The 24,273-nt window shown below is 41.4% G+C and overlaps 1 protein-coding gene across 1 annotated transcript in view; it reads left to right on the forward strand.

Moving 5' to 3' along the window:
- The window catches only part of LOC128699067 (hemicentin-1-like), a 175,815-nt gene that overhangs the window by 144,120 nt on the left and 7,422 nt on the right, over nt 1-24,273 (forward strand). Inside the window, exon 8 of the mRNA XM_070096530.1 lies at nt 12,152-12,347. Coding sequence (XP_069952631.1) covers nt 12,152-12,347 — 196 coding nt within the window. The remainder of the gene's footprint in view (nt 1-12,151; nt 12,348-24,273) is intronic.

Raw genomic sequence — 24,273 nt, forward strand, 5'->3', positions numbered from 1 at the left:
TCCTGAGAATCAGTCGTTTTCTCCCCTTCAAGTACCCCCCTATTCTCTGAAAATTTACAATCTTGTCCATGTCTTCTTCACCTATTTCTGAGATGATGTTCTCAATCTCCTTTCTTTCTACCTGCCGTCTTTCAGTGTGTGTCCTTTCCTCTCTCTCCTGAAGCCCATGGATAAACACTGATTTCGTCCTTTCCTCCTCCCATTGCCTCTCCCTCTGTGACTCTGGTTCTTGTCTGTACATGGTCATTTTTCTCCTTTGTTTTTTCCAGTGGCTCTTGGTAGCATGGATGTGCCTCTGCATTTGACCTATCACCCTCTCTATCTACACCCAGCTGCTTTCTCCTTTGAATCCTTGGCCCTTCTTGGCAGGCTGATATGACCTTAGCATAATTCATATCTCCTTCCTTCCTGTTCGGCGTCTCAGCTTCATATACTGTGTCCAATGACCCACCCAGTCTGGTCATCCCCACTCAAGGATGCAGCACTGTACCAGACCCAGCAGCACAAGCTAGTCAGGTCCAACTCACACCCACCCACACCCACTCATGTATTTATCTAACCTATTTTTAAAACTACACAACGTTTTAGTCTCAATAACTGTACTTGGGAGCTTGTTCCACTCATCCAAAACTCTATTACCAAACTAGTGCTTTCCTATATCCTTCCTAAATCTGAATTTTTCCAACTTGAAACCAATGCTGTGAGTCCTGTCTTGGCTGGAAATTTTCAGCACACTATTTACATCCCCTTTATTTATTCCTGCTTTCCATTTATACACCTCGATCATATCTCCCCTAATTCTACGCCTTTCGAGAGAGTGCAGATTCAGGGCCCTCAATCTATCCTCATAGGGAAGATTTCTGATACATGGAATCATCTTTGTCATCCTCCTTTGTACGTTTTCCAGAGCATTTATATCCATTCTGTAATACGGTGACCAGAACTGAGCAGCATAGTCTAAATGAGGCCTAACCAAGGATATATAGAGCTGAAGAACAACCTGAGGACTTCTATTATTTATACTTCTAGATATGAAGCCAAGAATTCTGTTAGCTTTATTGCTAATGCACTGTTGCACTGTTGCCTTGGTTTTAGGTTACTGCTAACCAGAACTCCTAAATCCTTTTCGCAATCGGTAGTATTAAGATCTACATTATTTAGTTTATATGTGGCATGGTTATTTAACTGTCCAACATTTCGAACTTTGCATTTGTCAATATTAAACTGCATCTGCCACTTCTCCGACCATTGCATTAGTCTATTCAAATCATCCTGGAGTGCTCTAATGTCCTCATTAGAATGAATTGGACTGCCTATTTTGGTGTCATCAGCAAATTTGCTTATGTTGCTATTTATTCCCTCATCTTTGTCGTTTATGTAAATTGTGAACAACAACGGGCCCAACACTGACCCCTGAGGAACACCGCTTGTGACGCTGCCCCCATTCGGATTTCTCCCCATTTATGCAAACTCTCTGCTGTCTATTTGTTAGCCATGCCTCTACCCAGGAAAAAAATTCTCCTCCTATTCCGTGTGCCCTAAGTTTCCTCAATAGCCTCTGGTGTTTAACTCTATCGAAAGCCTTACTGAAGTCCATTTACACAATATCATATTCATTACCATGATCTACCTCCTCAAACACCTTAGTGAAAAAAGTTAGTAAATTCGTAAGACAGGAACGCCCCTTTGTAAAACCGTGATGAGTATCATTAATCAATCTGTGCCTGTCAAGATGGCTACGAATTGCTTCAGCAATTATTGATTCCATAAATTTTCCCACTATGGAGGTAAGGCTTATTGGTCTATAGTTCGAAGCAAAGGGCCTGTCACCTGCCTTGTAAATAGGTATTACATTTGCCATTTTCCACTTATCAGGCACTATGCCAGTTTGTAGTGATATGTTAAAAAGATTAGCCAAAGGTATGCTAAGTTTCTCTTTACATTCCTTTAACACCCTTGCAAACAGTTCATCAGGACCTGGGGATTTGTTAGGTTTTAGTTTCTCTATTTGTCTGAGGATCATGTCACTAGTTACAGCAATTGTACATAGTTTATTATCATCCTGTTCTACTTAATCTATTATTTCAGGAATATCGCTAGTATTTTCGTGGGAGAAAAATGAGAGGAAGTAGGTATTTAGAATTTCACACATATCCTTATCACTGTCATTGATATGTCCAGAGTTACTCTTAAGTGGGCCAATCTTGTCCCTAATCTTACTTCTGTATACCTAAAATAACCCTTTTGGGTTAGTCCTTGAATCCCTTGCGACCTTAGCCTCATAATCCCTTTTTGCTTTTCTTATTCCTTTCTTTATTTCTCTCTTTAATTGAATATATTGATTTCTTAACTGCCCATCCCCTCTTTTGATACGAAAGGTAGAAGGAGAGAGGGGGGAGAGGATCCCTAGCTTTATTGACAAGCTATTTACAGGTTAAGGATTCCTAACTCTATTGGCAAGCTAAGAGCTGTTACCTACATCAGCTCATTTGAAAGCATTTTTATTGTTATGATACATACAAGTAGGGAACAGGATGAAGTTGGAGCCATCTGTGGGCCAGCATTTTCATTTGATCAACTGACTTTATCTCGTTGACATCATTATGCTGTACGAATGTGTTCCATACTCGAGTCATCCTGGGTATATATGATCTCAGATGGAGTGATGTGCTGTACCCTTCTCCAGAACATCACTCCATCTGAGATCATATATACCCAGGATGACTCGAGTATGGAACACATTCGTACAGCATAATGATGTCAACGAGATAAAGTCAGTTGATCAAATGAAAATGCTGGCCCACAGATGGCTCCAACTTCATCCTGTTCCCTACTTGTATATCTCATAACAATAAAAATGCTTTCAAATGAGCTGATGTAGGTAACAGTTCTTAGCTTGCCAATAAAGTTAGGAATCCTTAACCTGTAAATAGCTTGTCAATAAAGCTAGAGATCCTTAACCTTGTCAAACCCTGTGTAAAAAAAAGAAGAGAGGGGGAGAGAGGGAAAAGAGGAGGCAAAGAGAGGGGAGAGGGGGAGAGACAGGGGAGAGGGGGAGAGAGGGGGAGATGGAAGAGAGGGGAGGGGGAGAGAGAGGGGAGGGGAGAGAGAGGGGAGAGAGAGATGGGAAATGGGAGAGGGGAGAGATAATGAGAGGGGGAGAGATGTTAGAGGCGGAGAAATGTTAGAGAGGGAGAGATGTTAGAGGGGAGGGATGTTTGAGGGGAGAGATGGGAGAGGGGAGAGAGAGATATGAGATAGGTAAAGAGAAATAGGTAGAGAGAGATAGGTAGAGAGAGAGATAGGTAGAGAGATAGGTAGTGAGAGAGAGAGAGATAGGTAGTTATAGAGAGAGATAGGGAGATGGAGAGAGATAGGTAGAGAGAGAGAGTTAGGTAGAGAGAGTTAGGTAGAGAGAGAGATAGGTATTGAGAGAGAGAGATAGGTATTGAGAGAGAGAGAGAGAGAGAGAGAGAGAGAGAAAGAGAGGGGGATAGCGGATAGTGAAATGTTAGAGTGAGGGTTATCAGGTCAGTTTACAGGAAGGTGTGAAATTCTGTATATGTGTGTGTGTGTGTGTGTGTGTACTACAGCTTTTACAAGTGCCTGACCGCTTGTTCTTGTGTGTGTGTGTGTGTGTGTGTGTGTGTGTGTGTGTGTGTGTGTGTGTGTGTGTGTGTGTGTTTGTGTGTGTGTGTGTGTGTGTGTGTGTGTGTGCATGTGTGTGTGTGTGTGTGTGTGTGTGTTTGTGTGTGTGTGTGTGTGTGTGTGTGGGCGCATGTGTGTGTGTGTGTGTGTGTGTGTGTGTGTGTGTGTGTGTGTGTGTGTGTGTGTGTGTGTGTGTGTGTGTGTGTTTGTGTGTGTGTGTGTGTGTGTGTGTGTGTGTGCATGTGTGTGTGTGTGTGTGTGTGTGTGTGTGTGTGTGTGTGTGTGTGTGTGTGTGTTTGTGTGTGTGTGTGTGTGTGTGTGTGTGTGTGTGTGCATGTGTGTGTGTGTGTGTGTACTACAGCTTTTACAAGTGCCTGACCGCTTGTTCTTGTGTGTGTGTGTGTGTGTGTGTGTGTGTGTGTGTGTGTGTGTGTGTGTGTGTGTGTGTGTGTGTGTGTGTTTGTGTGTGTGTGTGTGTGTGTGTGTGTGTGTGCATGTGTGTGTGTGTGCCTCCACTTCTAAGTATTCATACTGCTAATAAATACCAGTAGTAATACCAGTAATTCTAAAACTTACCAATGGTAATTCTAACACTTATCAATTCTACTTATAAAATGCAGAAAGTAGCTAGGTTGTAAAATTTAGCTTGTCTCAACTTCAACAAGTGTCTGACGTTATCCCTCGCTAGACCACTTTACTCCTCACACTCTCCTCAATCCTATCTTCACATTATCTACGCTATTTCTACTCTAATTCTGGTAATAGCTTGCAGGAGTGAGTGACCAGTATCTAACAGTGGTGCAGAGACCAAAATCTGACAACATGCAACCTCAATAGGTGAGCAATACTTGCGAGGTTGCCAGATGCTGATGACATAGTCGTCGTACATAGGCCTTCTATCACTATTTTGAAAATCCTTCACCCGTGATGTTTATAACCATATATCCTCATACATCCTGTGTTCCTCAAGTGATTTCACTTTTCACTTATGATAGAATACACTTCACATTGCAGTGGTTACACTTTATATGTATAATGGCACCCAACTGTTGTGACATCACTGCTGCAGCAGGCCTACCCCTGCTGCCTTCTCTTGTAATATATTTTATTTTTCCTTTCCCTTTTGCTTATTAACTTTTTCACTCTCACTGTATGCTGCCTCACATTTCACTTGTTAACCAATCTCTCGGAATTCTTGAACACCCGCTTCCACACTCACTTGGATCTTTGTATATTTGAATGTGTGTGGCATCAGGAGCCTACTAGCCCCCTAACGGTTTGGTACTTTGAAATATTAATGATTTCAGGCTTTCTCTCGACTTCTTATAACTAATAACTTTGGTTATCACTCGTAGTATTGTTCACTGATGTTGTCACTACCACTGATTACTGCTAGCATTTACTGCGCACCTTAAAAACACTAAGGTTCTCGGAGCCATGTGTGTGAATGTGTGTGTGTTTGTGTGTGTGTGTGTGTGTGTGTGTGTGTGTGTGTGTGTGTGTGTGTGTGTGTGTGTGCATGTGTGTGTGAGTGTGTGCAGGCATGCACACGTGTGTGCACGTGTGTGTGTGTGTGTGTGTGTGTGTGTTTGTGTGTACTCACCTAGTTGTACTCACCTAGTTGAGGTTGCAGTTGCCGAGTCCAAGCTCCTGGCCCTGCCTCTTCACTGGTCGCTACTAGGTCACTCTCCCTGAACCATTAGCTTTATCATACCTCTGCTTAAAGCTATGTATGGATCCTGCCTCCATTACATCGCTTCCCAAACTATTCCACTTCTGTAGACAGCCTGTACTGTCTGCACAGACAGCTTATGGTGTCTGCCAGCTTAGTTCATATTTTGCGCCACTCAGGTGCTGCCCTCTGGGCCTGCCCAGGTCTGTGGGATGCTGGGCCCACACTCTCTCACACAGCAGGCTGGCAGGAAGACACAAGGCCTACTAGTAGCTCTCTCTCGTGGGATGGCCTTCCTGGGCCATGGGCACAACACACAAACCTGTGTACCCACCACGACATTACAAATAAACAAGAAGCCTCCGAAGACGTTCATAATACACACCCCGCTTTCAGTTCACCAAATAATCATGTTATAATTGGTGGGAAGCAGTGATTGCAGCAGTTGTGTTTGCCCGGAGAGAGGAAGGAAGAGGGATGAAGTCATCTTCACTTTATCACCCTATACAAGAAGCATCTGTCTCTCAACGAGTTATCCTGATGTTGTGTCTGCACGTTTGAGCATCCAGACACAGGTACAAGTAGGATCTAGCCGAAATTTGCCGAATTTCTTCGAGAATTGTAAGTGGCATCCTAGTGACCCCACGCTACAGCGTCCCACGCTGTTTCTCAAGTCACGTGTTCAGCGTCACTTGTATGTTCTGCTGTTGTTGTTCAGCTCAGCACAGCTACTTCAGCAAGCCACGTGCATCAGCAAGCCACGTGGATCAGCAAGCCATGTGGATCGGCATGCCATGTAGCTCACTCGAAGCCATGTGGATCAGCAAGCCACGTGGATCAGCAAGCCATGTGGATCAGCAAGCCATGTGGATCAGCAAGCCATGTGGATCAGCAAGCCATGTGGATCAGCATGCCACGTAGATCACGACACCACATGGATCCCGACGCCACGTTGGGTGTGGGGTATGTCACATGGATCTACAAGCCACGTGGGTTACCAAGCCAGATGTCCCAGGCCTCATGCTGTGGTCTGCTGCCCGCATCACATTGACGTCACCAACGATGCTGCCCGACTTCATGACGTCACGATGTCTGCTGATGTCACAGTGCTGCTGACGTCATCTCATGACATCACACCTGACATCACATGATGTCACATTGAGTGTTTCAGTAAATATTTCAGTACTGTCGAGAAAATTGAGAGAAGATATATGTCATGTGTTAAATAATTCCTCTCATTCAGTGTTCTCACATGTTAGTATATAGCTTAGTGTCAGGTTTGTGCACAGAAAAGCATCTTTTGCTAGTTTAAGCCATGTTGTACCGCATGTACCACGGGTGTGTGTAAAGCTTTCTATGAGTCCAGTGTCAGACCTTGTGTAGCACCACTGTGCTAAGTCACCCAGTGTGACCAGTGCATTTGACAGCTGTTATCAGTCAGCCCCTGAGCATATGAGCCCCCTTGTACAAAAAGGTCTTATGCTCGTCACTCATAGATGTTCTGCAGAATCGTACCTGCTACGATTCCCATCGAGATTTGTTTCACTTCACCTCCAGACCTTCAGAATGCAGTTATATGTAGAGAAACAAGTCGGGGGATGCTTAGACTAACCTCTGCTATAACTCCAACTGCCGAGAGAATGACACTCGTCAAGCCGCAGTTAGCCCTGTCAGCAGGTGCTGTGTCAGCCTCATGTCACAAGCTTCAGTGAGCAGCCTGCACAAAGATGATGTCACTTTGACTGCTAGCTCGCTCACTGCAGTCTGGTGTATGATGTTACAACTCCCAGATGTTTCGCCCAGCCATCTCTGCCATGACTCGCTCCACAACTCACTCCACGCTCGCCGGCAGTGACAGCCCAGTGACAGTACCAGTCGAGAAGTGTCCTCCTGAGTCGCTTGCCAGAAGTCCTGCCCAGTTGCCGAGTTTTGTCGATGCCTCACTCGAGGGCACCAGCATGTCATGCCCCAGGTTGAGTGAAACCTGTAGCGACTCCTACGATGACTGCTTCACCATTCCAGAGGAGACCGTACCCTGTTACGTCACAGCTCAGCTGCAGCAATGTCTCCTGTGTTGCAGTATCTGTCCAGACGCAGGAAGGTGTGCAGTGATGCCCTTCGATGCTCACTGCCTATGACCACGATGTTTAGCACACCTCACATGTTTTTTTCTTCCCTCCCTGTAGGAAGTTTTTTTTTTCCATGTCCATATGTATATACATGATTTTATTTTGTGTTCTGTGCCCTGTTCCTACGAGAGAGAGACCGAGTTTTTTTTACCACTAGTCATGGTCGGGACGACCATATGGCAGGTGGCCGAGCGTATGTAGACAGCCTGTACTGTCTGCACAGACAGCCCATGCTGTCTGCCAGCTTAGTTCATATTTTGCACCACTCAGGTGCTGCCCTCTGTGCCTGTCCAGGTCTGTGGGAAGCTGGTCCCACACACTCGGACTCTCACAGCGGCCTGGCAGCAAGACAGAAGGCCTACTAGCTCTCTCTCGTGGGATGGCCCTCCTGGGCCATGGGTACAACCACGACTTTTCAATAAAGAAAGAAGCCTCCGAAGACGTCTATCATTCACACACCCGCTTTCATCATACCAAATAATCCGTTATTCTTCCTGACTACTCTGTGGCTGAAGAAATACTTCCTAACATCCCTGTGATTCATCTATGTGTGTGTGTGTGTGTGTGTGTGTGTGTGTGTGTGTGTGTGTGTGTGTGTGTGTGTGTACTCACCTAATCGTGGTTGCAGGGGTCCAGACTCAGCTCAGTGTGTGTGTGTGTGTGTTCTCACCTATTTGTACTCACCTATTTGTGGTTGCAGAGGTCGAGTTATAGCTCCTGGCCCCGCCACTTCACTGATTGCTACCGGGTCCTCTCTCTCCCTGCTCCATGAACTTTATCAAACCTCGTGTTTAAACTATGTATTATTCCCGCCTCCACTACATCACTTTCTAGGCTATTCCACTGCATGACAGCTCTATGACTGAAGTAATACTTCATAACATCTCTTTGACTCATCTGAGTCTTCAGCTTCCAATTGTGACATCTTGTTTCTGTGTCCCACCTCTGGAACATCCTGTCTTTGTGTATTCCTTGTCTATTCTGCACAGTATTTTATATGTCCTTATCATGTCTCCCCTGACCCTCCTGTCCTCCAGTGTTGTCAGGCCAATTTCCCTTAAGCTTTCTTCGTAGGACAATCCCCTTAGCTCTGGGACCATTCTTGTTGCAAACCTTTGCACTTTCTCTAATTTATTGACGTGCTTGACCAGGTGTGTATTCCAAACTTGTGCTGCATGTTCCAGTATGGGCCTGACGTAAATGGTGTACAGAGTCTTGAACGATTCTTTACTGAGGTATCGGAATGCTATACTTGGGTTTGCCAGATGCCCCTATGCTGCAGCAGTTGATGTGCTCGGTATTATACTCACCCCAAGATCTTTTTCCTTGCGTGAGGTTTGCAGTCTTTGGCCACCTAGACTATACTGTGTCTTTGGTCTTCTTTGCCCTTCCCAGATCTTCATGACTTTGCATTTGGCAGGGTTAAATTCAAGGGGCCAGTTGCTGGACCTGGCTTGTAGCCTGTCCAGGTCTCTTTGTAGTCCTGCCTGATCCTCGACCGATTTGATTCTCCTCATTAACTTCACATCATCTGCAAACAAGGACACTTCTGAGTCTATCCCTTCTGTTATGTCATTCACATATACCAAAAACAGGACAGGTCCTAGGACTGACCCTGTGGAACCCCGCTTGTCACAGGCGCCCACTCTGACACCTCGTCACGTACCATGACTCGTTGTTGCCTCCCTGTCAGGTATTCTCTGATCCATTGTGGTGCCTTTCCTATTATGTGTGCCTGATCCTCTATCTTTTGCAGTAACCTCTTTTGAGGAACTGTGTCGAAGGCCTTCGTGCAGTCCAAAAATATGCAGTCTATCCACCCATCTTTCTCTTGTCTTATTTCTGTCACCTTGTCATAAAACTCCAATAGGTTTGTGACACAGGATTTTCCTTCCCTGATTGTGCGGATTGTTGATTATACACTTGTTTCTTTCCAGGTGCTCCACCACTCTCCTCCTGATGATCTTCTCCATGTCTTTGCATACTATACACGTTAGTGACACAGGTCTGTAGTTTAATGCCTCGTATCTGTCTCCTTTTTTAAAACTTGGGACTACATTTGCTGTCTTCCATACCTCAGGGAGTTGCCCAGTTTCAGTGGATGTGTTGAAGCTCTTTGTTAGTGGCACACACAGCATCTCTGCTCCCTCTCTAAGGACTCACAGAGAGATGTTGTCTGGTCCCACCGCCTTTGAGGTATCAAGTTCACATAGCAGCTTCTTCACCTCCTCCCCGATTATGTGTACCTCATCCAGCACTTGTTGGTGTACCTCCCTGTTCTTATTTCCTGGAGTCCTACCGGTTTCCACTGTAAATACTATGAACTCTCCCTCATCCTTCCTCAGTCTGATTACCCGGTCCTTGACTGTTGTTTTCCTCCTGATGTGGCTATACAACAGCTTCGGGTCAAACTTAACTTTCGATACTATGTCATTTTCATATTGTCGCTGAGCCTCCCTTCTTATCTATGCATATTCGTTCCTGGCTCTTCGGCTGATCTCTTTATTTTCCTGGGTCCTTTGTCTTCTATACCTTTCCCATTCTCTAGTACACCTAATTTTAGCCTCCCTACACCTTTGGGTAAACCAAGAATTTGTTCTGGTCTTCCCATTATTTCTGTTTCCCTTGGGAACAAACCTCTCCTGTGCCTCCTTGCATTTTGTTGTCACATAGTCCATCATTTCTTTTACTGGTTTTCCTGCCAGTTCTCTCCTCCACTGAACGTCTTGCAGGAAGTTCCTCATGCCTGTGTAGTCACACCTTTTGTAGTTTGGTTTCTCCCATCCAGTTCTTGCTACTCTCTCTACTTGTAGCTCAACTATGTAGTCAAAGCACAGAACCACATGATCACTAGCTCCTAGGGGCCTTTCATACATGATATCCTCGATGCCCGAACTACTCAAGGTGAACACAAGGTCCAGCCTTGCTGGATCATCCTCACCTCTCTCTGTGGTAGTGTCTTTAACATGTGGATGCATGAGGTTTTCCAGTACCACATCCATCATCTTGGCTCTCTATGTTTTGAGACCCCCATTGGGCTCCAGGTTTTCCCAGTCAATCTCCTTGTGATTGAAATCACCCATAACTAGTAACTTTGCTCCCCCATGTGAGCTCCTCTGGCTACCTTGGCTAGTGTGTCGACCATTGCTCTGTTGCTCTCGTCATATTCTTCTCTTGGCCTCCTGCAGTTCTGTGGTGGGTTGTACATTACTGCAATTACAACCCTATGCCATCCATTCCTTCTATTTTCTCAAATCATAACCAGTTTTTAAAGAGCAGTACAACTCCTCCTCCCCCTCTCCTCCCTCTATCTTTCCTGAGGATTTGATATCTGGGTGGAAAGATTGCATCTGTTATCATCCTGGTGAGTTTTGTTTCTGTGAGTGCTATTATGTCTGGGAATCTCTCCTTGATTCTTTCATGCCACTACTCACACTTATTTGTTATTCCATCTGTATTTGTATACCACACCTTCCACTTTTCTAAAACTGTGGTCTGGGAGCTACATTGGGGTTGGGGAAGTGGGAGACCTGATAAGGAACTATTGGTGGTTGCTGTGGGGGTAGAGTTTGTAATGAGGTGGGTGGGGGCATTGGATATGTGATGTGTATTTTGGGTTAGAATGTTTGGTTGCACTGGGGTTGTCCTGGTTGGGGGGCTTCTGTAGGTGGTTGTGAGGAAGGCTGTCTTTGATCCCCTTCCTGAGTCTGAGTTCTGTTTATCTCCACCTTCACCTCTCTCCTCCTTTTTTCTTTGTACCATCTCTCTCAGTTTCTGCATTTCTTCTTGTGTTCTGTCGTAGTCGAGATACACCTTCCAGCATGCTGGCATGCCCCTTAGTCTTGCTTTCTCCTGCAGGATCCTGTTCTGAGTCAATTCTGCCTTGAAAGTCACTTTCACTGGCTGGGTTCTTCTTGCAAACCCCTCTATTCTTCGAAAATTTGCCAGCTGGGTCATGTCATCTTCTCCTGTTGCTTTTAGTATGCTTTCAATCGCATTTTTCTCCCCTTGTTTTCTTGCTCCGTAAGTTTTCCTTCAACGTCCTAGAGCCCATGAACAAAGACTGACCTCTCTCTTTCATTCACCCACTGCATATCCTTATGTATCCACTGATTCGATTTAGTTTCCTCCATTGCAGCTTTCCTTTCTTCAGTTTCTTCACTATCTATTGTCCTTGGGCCCAGTGGCCTGTCAATTTCCCTTCTCGGCTTTCCCTGGGCTCTGCTGTTGTCTGTTAGGGCCTCCACAAATAGCTTAGTTCTTTCAGTTTCTTCAGTTCCCTCGATGGCTCCTAGTGTGTGTGTTTGTGTGTGTGTGTGTGTGTGTGTGTGTGTGTGTGTGTGTGTGTGTGTGTGTGTGTGTGTGTGTGTGTGTGTGTGTGTGTGTGTGTGTGTGTGTGTGTGTGCGTGTGTGTGTGTGTTTGTGTGTGTGTGTGTGTGTGTGTGTGTGTGTGTGTGTGTGTATGCGTGAGTGTGTACTCACCTAAGTGTGGTTTCAGGGGTTGATTCATAGTTCCCTTGTGTGTACTCACCTAGTTGTGGTTGTGTGTGTGTGTGTCTGTCTCTCTGTCTACCTGTTTGTGCGTGAGTGTGTGTTTTTTGTCAGTGTATTTGCACAATCATGTGCTTATTGTGAGTGAGCACTTGAGTCGAATACACTTTTAAAACTGCAGTTTTATTTCTCTCATCCCTATAACGGTCAGGTGGACTGGCTACACAACCTTACCAAACTCTCCGTAGCGGGTCCACGAGGCGGTGTAAGCGTCCACACGGAGAAAGCTGGTCAGCTGCTCTCCTCCAAGCTGTCTGTGGTGAAGGTAGCAGCCAGCGACGCCGGCAACTATACTTGCCATCCAGATTCTGTAGAACCAGCCTCCGCCACCGTATTCATTGTTGACGGTTAGTTGTATACATACTTGCACAGTCATCATTCCTATACATACAAGAACTCTTGTAAAATAATACACATGGATTAGGGTTATCTTTATTTTTAGATTGTAGATTTTTCTACAGAGCTCCATACGCATGAGTTTCATATTACAAAGAAATATTTAAGGCAAAATTGTTTTGTAATCCAAATAAATTTAATGGCTGCTACCAACCACACTTGTTCAAATCGTTAGGGAAAAGAACTGGCTCTTGTATACATATTTCCTCTAGCTGAGAAAATTGACTATTAGTAATGTGAACATTATAATTATTGTATGACAACTGAATATTTATATATAATAAAAAAATCAAAATAAGCCACTGATTGAAAATAGTTCTCTTCTGTGAATCAAGGAAAGAAGCACAATGATCACTAATATGAAGGATATACTTTTTACAATGGTTTCAGTATTATTTTCTTTTATCTGTGCTGCATCAGTCTTTTCGCTATGTCGCTCAACACCTTCATTCCTCGGTTGTGATGAATGGTTTGAAAAACCGACAAGTTGAAGATTGAGACATGCAGCATATGGGATTGATGGACTGAACACATCAACTCCAGGCCGAGGGACTGATTACCTCATACTACTCCTCTCCTTACGCCTTCCTCTTTGTATTGGGCTGATGAAGCCACTGTGTGGCGAAACGTTTCCTGAATAAAGATTCCCATATGCTGCATAAGTGTCTCAATCTTCACCTTCATTCCTCGCTAGGAAGCCCTGAATGAAGCCAAAGATGCCGAAGAAGTCATCTTATCTTATCTGCTACACAAAATAAAATAATGGAAATGGTGCTCTACTTGATTGTGTTTAAGTCGACCACTTTAGAGACATTTATCAATGTCTTCCTTCATCCTTTCCACCATCCCCTTCTTATCTTAACTATGCTCCGAGTCGTCAAAAAAGAGAACCAGCTCGTCGTTTAAATTTCTTCATAGTGGCTTCTGCGAGAGTTACGATCTCATAAGCCAGAATTTTTTTTTTTTCATAAAGTTGAGGTCAAACTCAGAGACAAAGTGCGGATCAAATGCTCAGAATCAAAACTTAAGTAAAATTTTGCAAATAAAAAATTGATAATCAGCAGTCTAGTCTCTTCAAACTTTGACAACTTGATTTAAGCTCTGAACATTTACACTTTCAATGAGTATATATCTTTTTGGCAATCTTCGAGCGCGGTACAGTCTTCCAAGACGTTGGAACTATGATGCCAGACACCAACCAGGAAGATGACTGTGATTTCCAATATCTTTTAACAATGGTTTAACAGTTGAAATCGCTCCATCGGAGTTACCAGATTTTCTGTATTAAAACATGTAAATTTATAATGAATCACAAGCCCAAAAAGGATGCTTTTGTTACTCTCTAGACCACGGGACTGCATAACTATAGCAGATATCCTTAACATCGTGGACAGATTACCTCGAAGAATGCCAGGAATCCTTGAACCAAGATCTTCATGAATCGAAGATGTCGTCATGTCACGTAGAATCAACAGGAGTGATTTCAAGTGTTGCACATTTATTGGAAGATACTGGAGATCACAATCATCTTCCTGAGTGATGTCTTAATTCTTTGCTTTCGTGGATAACATTTTTTGTCTCCAGAGACTCCTCGTCTTTCATAGACCCATCTACTGTCTAGTCCACTCGCAAATATCTGAACACATTCACTTCCTCCATACACGTATATTCCGTGTGAACTGGGGTAGTCCACTCGCAAATATCTGAACACATTCACTTCCTCCATACACGTATATTCCGTGTGAACTGGGGCAACAAGACACAGAACCACTGCAATACGGAGGGTCTTAGGGTCGAGGCCCATTCCCATTGCTGATATAGGAACTGTTTGGAGGCAGTCCCTGGAGTGATGTGCACTCACAGCCTGAAGACGAGCGGTCTCCCTGTCTGATGTTACAGCTCTGAGCATCTTGGCAAGCACCTTTTCAGCGATTGGGCCATCCCAGCTTGACTCTTCGTGAGCCAGTGCTGCACTAGGGTTTGGTGCTGGAGCAGCAAGAGTCTCCCATTCACTTATGGCACTGGCATAGTTAGGGTTCTGTATTCCTGCTGAGTCACTGAGGTTATCAGGAAGAATTTGTCTTATTAACTCGTTTGATGCTATGGAAGAGGATAGGAAAGCTGGTAGAGGAATCTGGGAGGATCTGCGTACTCCCAGCCCCCCAAGCCTGACCAGAAGTGAGGCTTGCAACCACTGTCCATCTTCAAGGGAAAGATTCAATACACTCTCTAGCATGGTCTTAAGGAGAGTGTCATATTCCTTGAGTTTCGGACTGCTGAAGGCTGGGGAGCATCTCAGAAAGTAAGTTTTGGGATTGACAGGCACCTGGTGAGTAGGTAGAAGACATCATGTGTATCAATGTCTTTCATCCTGCCTTCCATCGTCCGGAGGTCTGAGACTTTTTTTTCTAGGATCAGATCGATGGCATTGGACCCAAGAAGAGCACCAAGAAGAGTGCTATTGGCTGGATCAATGGCTCGTGCTCCTGGTAAAACAGCACAAATATTCTGGATCATCTGTCGATTGGTAGAAACTATTTCACATGATGGGGTTTAAAGATAGGTCCAGGCTTTCTCCCATGTCTTTAATTTTTCTAATGTCCTCTAGGAGAGATTCTGTTGTGCCAGCTAGGGTACCATCATCCAAGAACCAGATATTGAGCTCACTCGAGAGTGCTTCTGTGACTTCCTTGATGACCAAACAGAATAGAAAGGGGGCAAGAGGGTCTCACTGTTGCACACCCTCACATGAGTCAGTTTCATGGTCCCCAGACAATAGATTGGAAGTCACACTATAACACGAGTCTATGAAGAGATAGAGGGAAGGGAAGTTTCTATAAACTGCATGGAGAGCAGCATCCCTTCTGACTGAGTTGAAGCATTGGCAAAGTCCAATTTGATCAAAGCTTTTTCATCGGACATGTTGATATATACTCGTGCTGCATGGGCAACTGCTTCACAGCCTTGTTGAACACCAAAACCGAGCTGAGTTGGTTTCAGCATTGCAGCAGATTCTTGACTCACCTTTCTTACTGAAACCTTGGCGACTAGACGCCGAAGGGTGTTGCCCACTGCACTGGGCCTGATTCCTCCATCCTTTTTCTGGAGGGCATACAATGAGACACCAAAGAAAAGGGATCTGATGGCCTCTGGGACACTGCCAGCCAGGCACAGGTTGGAAAATTTGGTGAGTTCAGACAGCAACCTCTCTGAAACTTCACCAAGTGCTGACTGAGTATTTGATTTATGTGTTGAGGCCTTAAACCGGTGAAACCTCCTGCTGAGCCCTGTGGAAATGACATAGCAGCTTTATACACATCAGCATCTTGTAAGGTTAGATGTTCTTCGCCTGCTGCAATGTCAGGGAGGTCAATGTTGGTACTGGGAGCCCTGGGTGGATGTTTGCCCTTCAGAGCTTGCGCAGTACTGACATCCTTAGGAGCGATGGTATCCTCACTGGTTATAAGCCTCAGTTCTCCAATAGTACTACCCTCTTCTATTTTTTTTTTTTTTTTGCTAATTTGGGCTCTGATTTTTGAGGCGTCAGGTGTCCTGTTGTTGGCATTTGCCCGGCAGGTGTTCATCGCTCTAGGGAGGAGACAGACGAGGTTGTCATCCCTCGGGAATGCATTTATTGCCCTTATAACATGTGTTGCTAGTGATTTGTCCCTCCTTGGTGGGACAGCCAAACAGGCATTGCCAAAAAGCAGCAGGTTGTGCCAGGATCTGTTGTTTGAAGGAGCATCGTTGACTTTCTTCAGAAGGTCAGTGAATTTGCTAGCGGCCTGAGGACGAGCTGCTTTGGGGATGTGTGTCAGACTCCTGGTGGATGTTTATTTGATTGCAGATTTGAGGTCCTCTGTAGAGGTGAAGTCACGGTAGCTGTCAGTGCTGTCTGCTGGGAGAGGCTGTTGGCTGCTCTCATTTGGAGTTCTCCTGGAGCCTAGACATCCATTGTGTGCATAGATGTTGCCAGTTGTGGGATTGAGTGCACATTCCCTGTGGCACACCTGGCAGATGCCTCATGAGCGACGGCTTTGGCTCTGTCGTGAAGATTCCTGGGAACCTGGGACTTCTTGTGACATTGGCAATATAAACACAAATGCAGTATAATGTGATCCTTTATTGACTACGTTTCGCCCACACAGTGGGCTTTTTCAAGTCACAAACAGAACTACCTGGGGTGACTTGAAAAAGCCCACTGTGTGGGCGAAACGTAGTCAATAAAGGATCACATTATACTGCATTTGTGTTTATATTGCCATTGTGTCGGTATTTTATACCATTTATTTCCTTCTTGTGACATTGCTGACATCGTGGGGGTGGGAGGGCGCCAGTTGTGGGGTAACGGGTAAAGGACAGCATGGATGCATGGGGGATGAGGGTGGATTATTATTATTATTATTATAATCAAAAAGAAGCGCTAGGATGAGGGTGGAGGATTAGCGAGCGGCAGAGCTAGTAATTGGTGGGGCATTAAACGGCAACACCCTTGGTCAGGAAGTCAGTGGGCCTAGGCTGGGATGAGGGATGGGGAACAGGGATGGGGGGGGCGGAGGGAGTGGCCCTGTATGTTCGCTAAAGATGCACATCACTGACTAACTTTTGCTAATTGTAATACACTTATTATTCCATTTATAAAAAGCCCTCGCCATTTGGCACACTAATCACCATGCTCTCACTATTAACCGAGGTGTTCTTCTGTTCAGCATCCAATGACGGTCTCGTGGGCGACCACTTCCTCCCCTAACCCGGCCGGACGCAGAGGTAAACAGAACCTCCTCCACACCACCACCACCACTACTCCTGAAATCCCAGCATGCGTGCACTTTCACTGATACAGAAGCAACGGTGTAATGCAGAGGATTGTCACAACTCTGTAATCTCCGGTGGATACTCACGATGATGTTTGCCGAAACTGGCCCATGTAAACCGTGTTGGTTCTAGGTTTACACACAAAATATATGGAGCACCACAAACTGCATGCGCATTTACATATATATATATATATATATATATATATATATATATATATATATATATATATATATATATATATATATATATATATATATATATATATATATATATATATACATATATATATATATATATATATATATATATATATATATATATATATATATATATATATATATATATATATATATATATATATATATATATATATATATATATATATATATATATATATGTATATATATATATATATATATATATATATATATATATATATATATATATATATATATATATATATATATATATATATATATATAATGATGGGCAAGTTCTTCATATTTTCTAGACTTTTGGGATTCCCTGAAGCTGGCAGCTGCTCCTCCTTCCTCCCTGGTGTATTGTAGATAAGTATCAGCCAAGAGAGATGCACATATTTAGTCCCACACCACCTGCTTGCCGCCTGTCGAGGCTTGAAGGATGATACCATCTGGACGCTTTTGGCTGCCATCAGATCTGCATAGTTGGAGTGGCTCTCTTATCGCTGGGTATCCGGCTGTTGTGAGGCTTCTCTTAATAATGTTATTAACCTCTTCATGTCTCTCAATCTTTCCCTCGGACGTACGGCACACAAGACCATGGTACCCCAATCGGTCTGCTGCTTCACTGCCACAAATACATCTGTGTTCGGCGAGAATAGGGGCGGCAAGTCGACGGGAAACACCAATGCGGATGGTCTGTGGATCGAGGCGTGTGCCAAGGCTGGAGTTGGGAACAGCCAACAGAAAGTCCCTTGCATGAGGAGCTCTCACTGCCATAAGGTGGGCTCCATTTTTCCTGGACACACTCTGAAGCATTGTTCAGGCTATGTTCTCAACTATTGGGCCATCCCAATGTGACTGTTGTAGTTGTCTGTGGGAGCAGGTCTAGTTTCAGAGCCCATTAGATTATCCCAGATCATGGCACCGTCAACGAACTTTTGGTCATGGACTCCATTTTTGTCCCTAAGATGTTCAGGGAGAATCGCTGCTACAAGTCCACTGGATGCAACGCATGAGGACAGGAAAGCAGGTAGTGTAATCTGTGATGACTTACGGACACCAATGCCTCCTAGTCTGACTGGAAGCGTAGCTTGGTCCCACGTCCCATCTTCTAGAGTAAGGTTTAGTACTTTCGTAAAAATCTGCCTCATGATACTGTCATATTCGTGCAGTATAGGGTTATCATATGAAGGTGCACATCTTAGGAAATATGTTATATATATATATATATATATATATATAAATATATATATATATATATATATATATATATATATATATATATATATATATATATATATATGCAATAAGATCAAAGTAAACAGGTGATTTCGGAATATGCAAAACAACCACTCTGAAAAAATAGAGAAATTCCAAGCGCTTTCGTGACTACTCACATTATCAAGGAACTATGAAAGTAAAGCATACAAGGAAGCTATATAAGGGGTCAGGCCAGCACCTCACTATCAGATCCCACAACGGTTAAACACCTGACGCGCGCCGACCCAACTTGGATAGGTCCTTTGCACAACTCACCCCACAAACTGTTCTACCCAAGAAAATTTAAAAATTATTTGTCCAGTGTATTATTAAATTCTTCCCAAATTCTATTAATTATAAATGGATCTAATTTATATAAACCAAAGGAAATATTCATATTATTGTCAAAACTGCTTTTTATGAAACAAGATTCAATTATATTCCTGTCGACCATGGACTTGCTTGATACTACTTTCTCAACTTTTTGAAAATCAATTGGATGGTTAAAATCTCTTACATGAATAAATAGAGCATTGGAATCTTGTCCAGTTCTAATGCTATATTTATGTTGTTTTAATCTTAGTTCGAGATTTTTACCAGTTTGACCGTAATAAACTTTATCGCAAATTTTACAAGGAATCTTATAGACACATCCATCAGCATTTTGGGGGGAATTCTTTATCAAAAGTTTTTTTACTGTATCAAGATTTTTGAATACAACTTTAATATTAAAAGTCTTAAGAAGAGAAGGCATATCAACCAAGTTTTCATGGTAAGGGAGAACCAACATATTTTTAGTTGAATAAGGCTGGTTGTCCCTTTTTGGATTGTAAAAAGTATTTCTAGCAACTTTAAAAGATTTATCAATTACATTTCTTGGGTATTTTAAATCATTACCTATTTCATAAATTTTGGATATTTCCTCATCTATGAACTCAGGACTACAAATTCGTAAAGCTCTCAGAAACATTGATGAGAAAACAGACAGTTTGACTCTATCTTGATGCGAGGAATAATAGTGGACATAGGAACAGTTATTTGTAGGTTTTCTGTAAATTTTAAATTTGAATTCATTATTACTCTTAATAATTAAAACATCTAGAAAAGGCAATGAGTTATTTTCTTCAAACTCAACAGTAAAATTTATAGAATGGGCTAAGCTATTTAATTTTCCAAGGAAATGGTGTATATCTACATTTTTGGGCATAAGACACAAAATATCATCAACATATCTTAACCATTTAGCTCTGTTAGGGAGGATTGTGTTAAGTAACCTTGTTTCAAAAAATTCCATGTTTAGGTTACTAAGAAGAGGTGAAAGAGGATTTCCCATTGCCATACCAAACTTCTGAGTGTAAAATTTATCATTAAATACAAATTTTCCATCAACAATGCAAAGTTTAATAAGTTTAATGATAGTAGGAACTGGCAATGGTAAATCATAGTTAACGAGTTCTTCAGATAAGAAACTTAATAAATCATCAACAGGAACTTTCGTAAACAAGGAAGTAACATCAAAACTAACCATGTTAAAATCATTTAAGTCAGTCAAGGAGCTTAATTTATAAACCAAGTCTATGTTGTTTTTAACATTAAAGTTAGAAATTTTGCCAACAATAGGGCTCAAAATATCAACAAGCCATTTGGATAATTTATATGAAACTGACCCTATGGAGCTAATAATTGGTCTGACTGGATTCCCTGGTTTGTGTGTTTTTATTAGTCCATACATGTAAGGCAAAGATGGATTAGTGGAAGTAAATTGTTTGACTAATTCATCTTTGCCTTTCAGTAGAAGTTTTATTGTTTTATTGAAATTGCTGTTAACGGTTTCTAGGGGATTTTTCCTAAGTTTAGAATAGGTTTCAGTATCATCTAAGAGATTATTCATTTTTTCTTGGTAATCATTTTCTTTCATAATTACTATTGCATTTATTTTGTCTGCTTTAGTAAGGCGCAAATTTTTATTGTTATTAAGTGTATCATAAGACTTAAAGAATCTTTGAGGGCAATTGGGAATGTTTGGTTTTAACATAGAGCTATATACCATTCCTTTACTAATATTAATTTCATCAGAGGATAAATCAGAAAATTTTTCAAAGTTACAAAAGGCTTTTGCAATTTCAACATTATTAAGTTTTTTTGAAGTTGCAAAACTTAGGCCAAAACCTAGAGCAGCAGTTGTATGTTTGTCTAAAATTTCATCTGATAAGTTAATTACAAAATTGTTATTAGCATGCTTTGTCCAATCACTATTTTCAATTAAAATGTCTAATTTTCTTTGTAGTTTGCTCTTCTACTGAAAGGCAAAGATGAATTAGTCAAACAATTTACTTCCACTAATCCATCTTTGCCTTACATGTATGGACTAATAAAAACACACAAACCAGGGAATCCAGTCAGACCAATTATTAGCTCCATAGGGTCAGTTTCATATAAATTATCCAAATGGCTTGTTGATATTTTGAGCACTATTGTTGGCAAAATTTCTAACTTTAATGTTAAAAACAACATAGACTTGGTTGATAAATTAAGCTCCTTGACAGACTTAAATGATTTTAACATGGTTAGTTTTCATGCTACTTCCTTGTTTACGAAAGTTCCTGTTGATGATTTATTAAGTTTCTTATCTGAAGAACTCGTTAACTCTGATTTACCATTGCAAGTTCCTACTATCATTAAACTTATTAAACTTTGCATTGTTGATGCAAAATTTGTATTTAATGATAAATTTTACACTCAGAAGTTTGGTATGGCAATGGGAAATCCTCTTTCACCTGTTCTTAGTAACCTATACATAGAATTTTTTGAAACAAGGTTACTTAACACAATCCTCCCTAACAGAGCTAAATGGTTAAGATATGTTGATGATATTTTGTGTCTTATGCCCAAAAATGTAGATATACACCATTTCCTTGGAAAATTAAATAGCTTAGCCCATTCTATAAACTTTACTGTTGAGTTTGAAGAAAATAACTCATTGCCTTTTCTAGATGTTTTAATTATTAAGGGTAATAATGAATTCAAATTTAAAATTTGCAGAAAACCTACAAATAACTGTTCCTATGTCCACTATTATTCCTCGCATCAAGATAGAGTCAAACTGTCTGTTTTTTCATCAATGTTTCTGAGAGCTTTACGAATTTGTAGTCCTGAGTTCATAGATGAGGAAATATCCAAAATTTATGAAATAGGTAATGATTTAAAATACCCAAGAAATGTAATTGATAAATCTTTTAAAGTTGCTAGAAATACTTTTTACAATCCAAAAAGGGACAACCAGCCTTATTCAACTAAAAATATGTTGGTTCTCCCTTACCATGAAAACTTGGTTGATATGCCTTCTCTTCTTAAGACTTTTAATATTAAAGTTGTATTCAAAAATCTTGATACAGTAAAAAAACTTTTGATAAAGAATTCCCCCCAAAATGCTGATGGATGTGTCTATAAGATTCCTTGTAAAATTTGCGATAAAGTTTATTACGATCAAACTGGTAAAAATCTCGAACTAAGATTAAAACAACATAAATATAGCATTAGAACTGGACAAGATTCCAATGCTCTATTTATTCATGTAAGAGATTTTAACCATCCAATTGATTTTCAAAAAGTTGAGAAAGTAGTATCAAGCAAGTCCATGGTCGACAGGAATATAATTGAATCTTGTTTCATAAAAAGCAGTTTTGACAATAATATGAATATTTCCTTTGGTTTATATAAATTAGATCCATTTATAATTAATAGAATTTGGGAAGAATTTAATAATACACTGGACAAATAATTTTTAAATTTTCTTGGGTAGAATAGTTTGTGGGGTGAGTTGTGCAAAGGACCTATCCAAGTTGGGTCGGCGCGCGTCAGGTGTTTAACCGTTGTGGGATCTGATAGTGAGGTGCTGGCCTGACCCCTTATATAGCTTCCTTGTATGCTTTACTTTCATAGTTCCTTGATAATGTGAGTAGTCACGAAAGCGCTTGGAATTTCTCTATTTTTTCAGAGTGGTTGTTTTGCATATATATATATATATATATCTATATATATATATATATATAGATATACATATATATATATATATATATATATATATATATATATATATATATATATATATATATATATATATATATATATATATATATATCAATACCAACACTGCAACTAGCCGAGGACTCGAACTCATGTCGTTTTGGCCCGCCTCATGGGTTCGAATCCTCGGCTAGTCTCAGTGCTGTTATTGATTAAATACCATATATATATATAAATGTATATATATATATATATATATATATATATATATATATATATATATATATATATATATATATATATATATATATATATATATATATATATATATATATATATATATATATATATATATATATATATATATATATATATATATATATATATATATATATATATATATATATATATATATATATATATATATATATATATATATATATATATATATATATATATATATATATATATATATATATATATATATATAGGATGGGGTCCACCTCTGGTGTAAATTGTGGGACCCATAGCCTCGGAGAAGTGGATAAAAAGGCTTCAAGGAAGAATATTTGGATTTCTTCCTGAAGCCATTTGAATATTCCACTTCCCCTACCACCCCATCTTTTAAACTATTTTTTTTTACCAATAGGAATATTTTATTACATAATATGGCACAGAAGATTTAAGAGATACATTGTTGATATAAAGGTGGCATATATATATATATATATATATATATATATATATATATATATATATATATATATATATATATATATATATATATATATATATATATATATATATACATGTTGTTACGTGTGTATCACCGATTATAAGGCGAAAATCTCATCCAGCTCCTCAGAGCTGGGGCGTGTGCCCAAAATGCAGCATGCATTACCCCTTTGAACAGCCGCGCTGAGCCGCTGGAACAGAAAACTAGCTGCCCTGGGATCCCTAGTTACCCTGATGAGTCTTTTTCCCAGCTCCTTAAGGAAATTAGATGCACTCTTTCCCCATGAGCCAAGGGTCTCTGAGCCTATGGGAACAAACATATAATGATGGGCAAGTTCTCCATATTTTCTAGACTTTTGGGACTCCCTAAAGCTGGCAGCTGCCCCTCCTTCCTCCCTGGTGTATTGGAGATAGGTATCAGCCAAGGTAGATGCACATGTATAGTCCCACACCACCTGCTTCCCATCTGTCCAGGCTTGAAGGGTGATACCATCTGGACGCTTCTGGCTGCCATCAGATCTGCATAGTTGGGGTGGCTCCCTTACTGCTGGGCATCCAGCTGTTGTGAGGCTCCTCTTGATAATGTTATTAACCTCCTCATGTCTTGCAATCTTTCCCTCGGATTTACGGCACACAAGACCATGGTACCCGAATCGGTCTGCTGCTTCACTGCCACAAATACACCTGTGTTCGGCGAGAATAGGGGCGGCAAGTCGAAGGGCAACACCGATGCGGATGGTCTGTGGGTCGAGGCGTGTGCCAAGGCTGGAGTTGGGAACAGCCAACAGAAAGTCCCCAGCATGAGGGGCTCTCACTGCCAGCAGGCGGGCTCTAT

Source organism: Cherax quadricarinatus, chromosome 54 (genome assembly GCF_038502225.1).
Source record: "Cherax quadricarinatus isolate ZL_2023a chromosome 54, ASM3850222v1, whole genome shotgun sequence".
NCBI lineage: Eukaryota > Metazoa > Arthropoda > Malacostraca > Decapoda > Parastacidae > Cherax > Cherax quadricarinatus.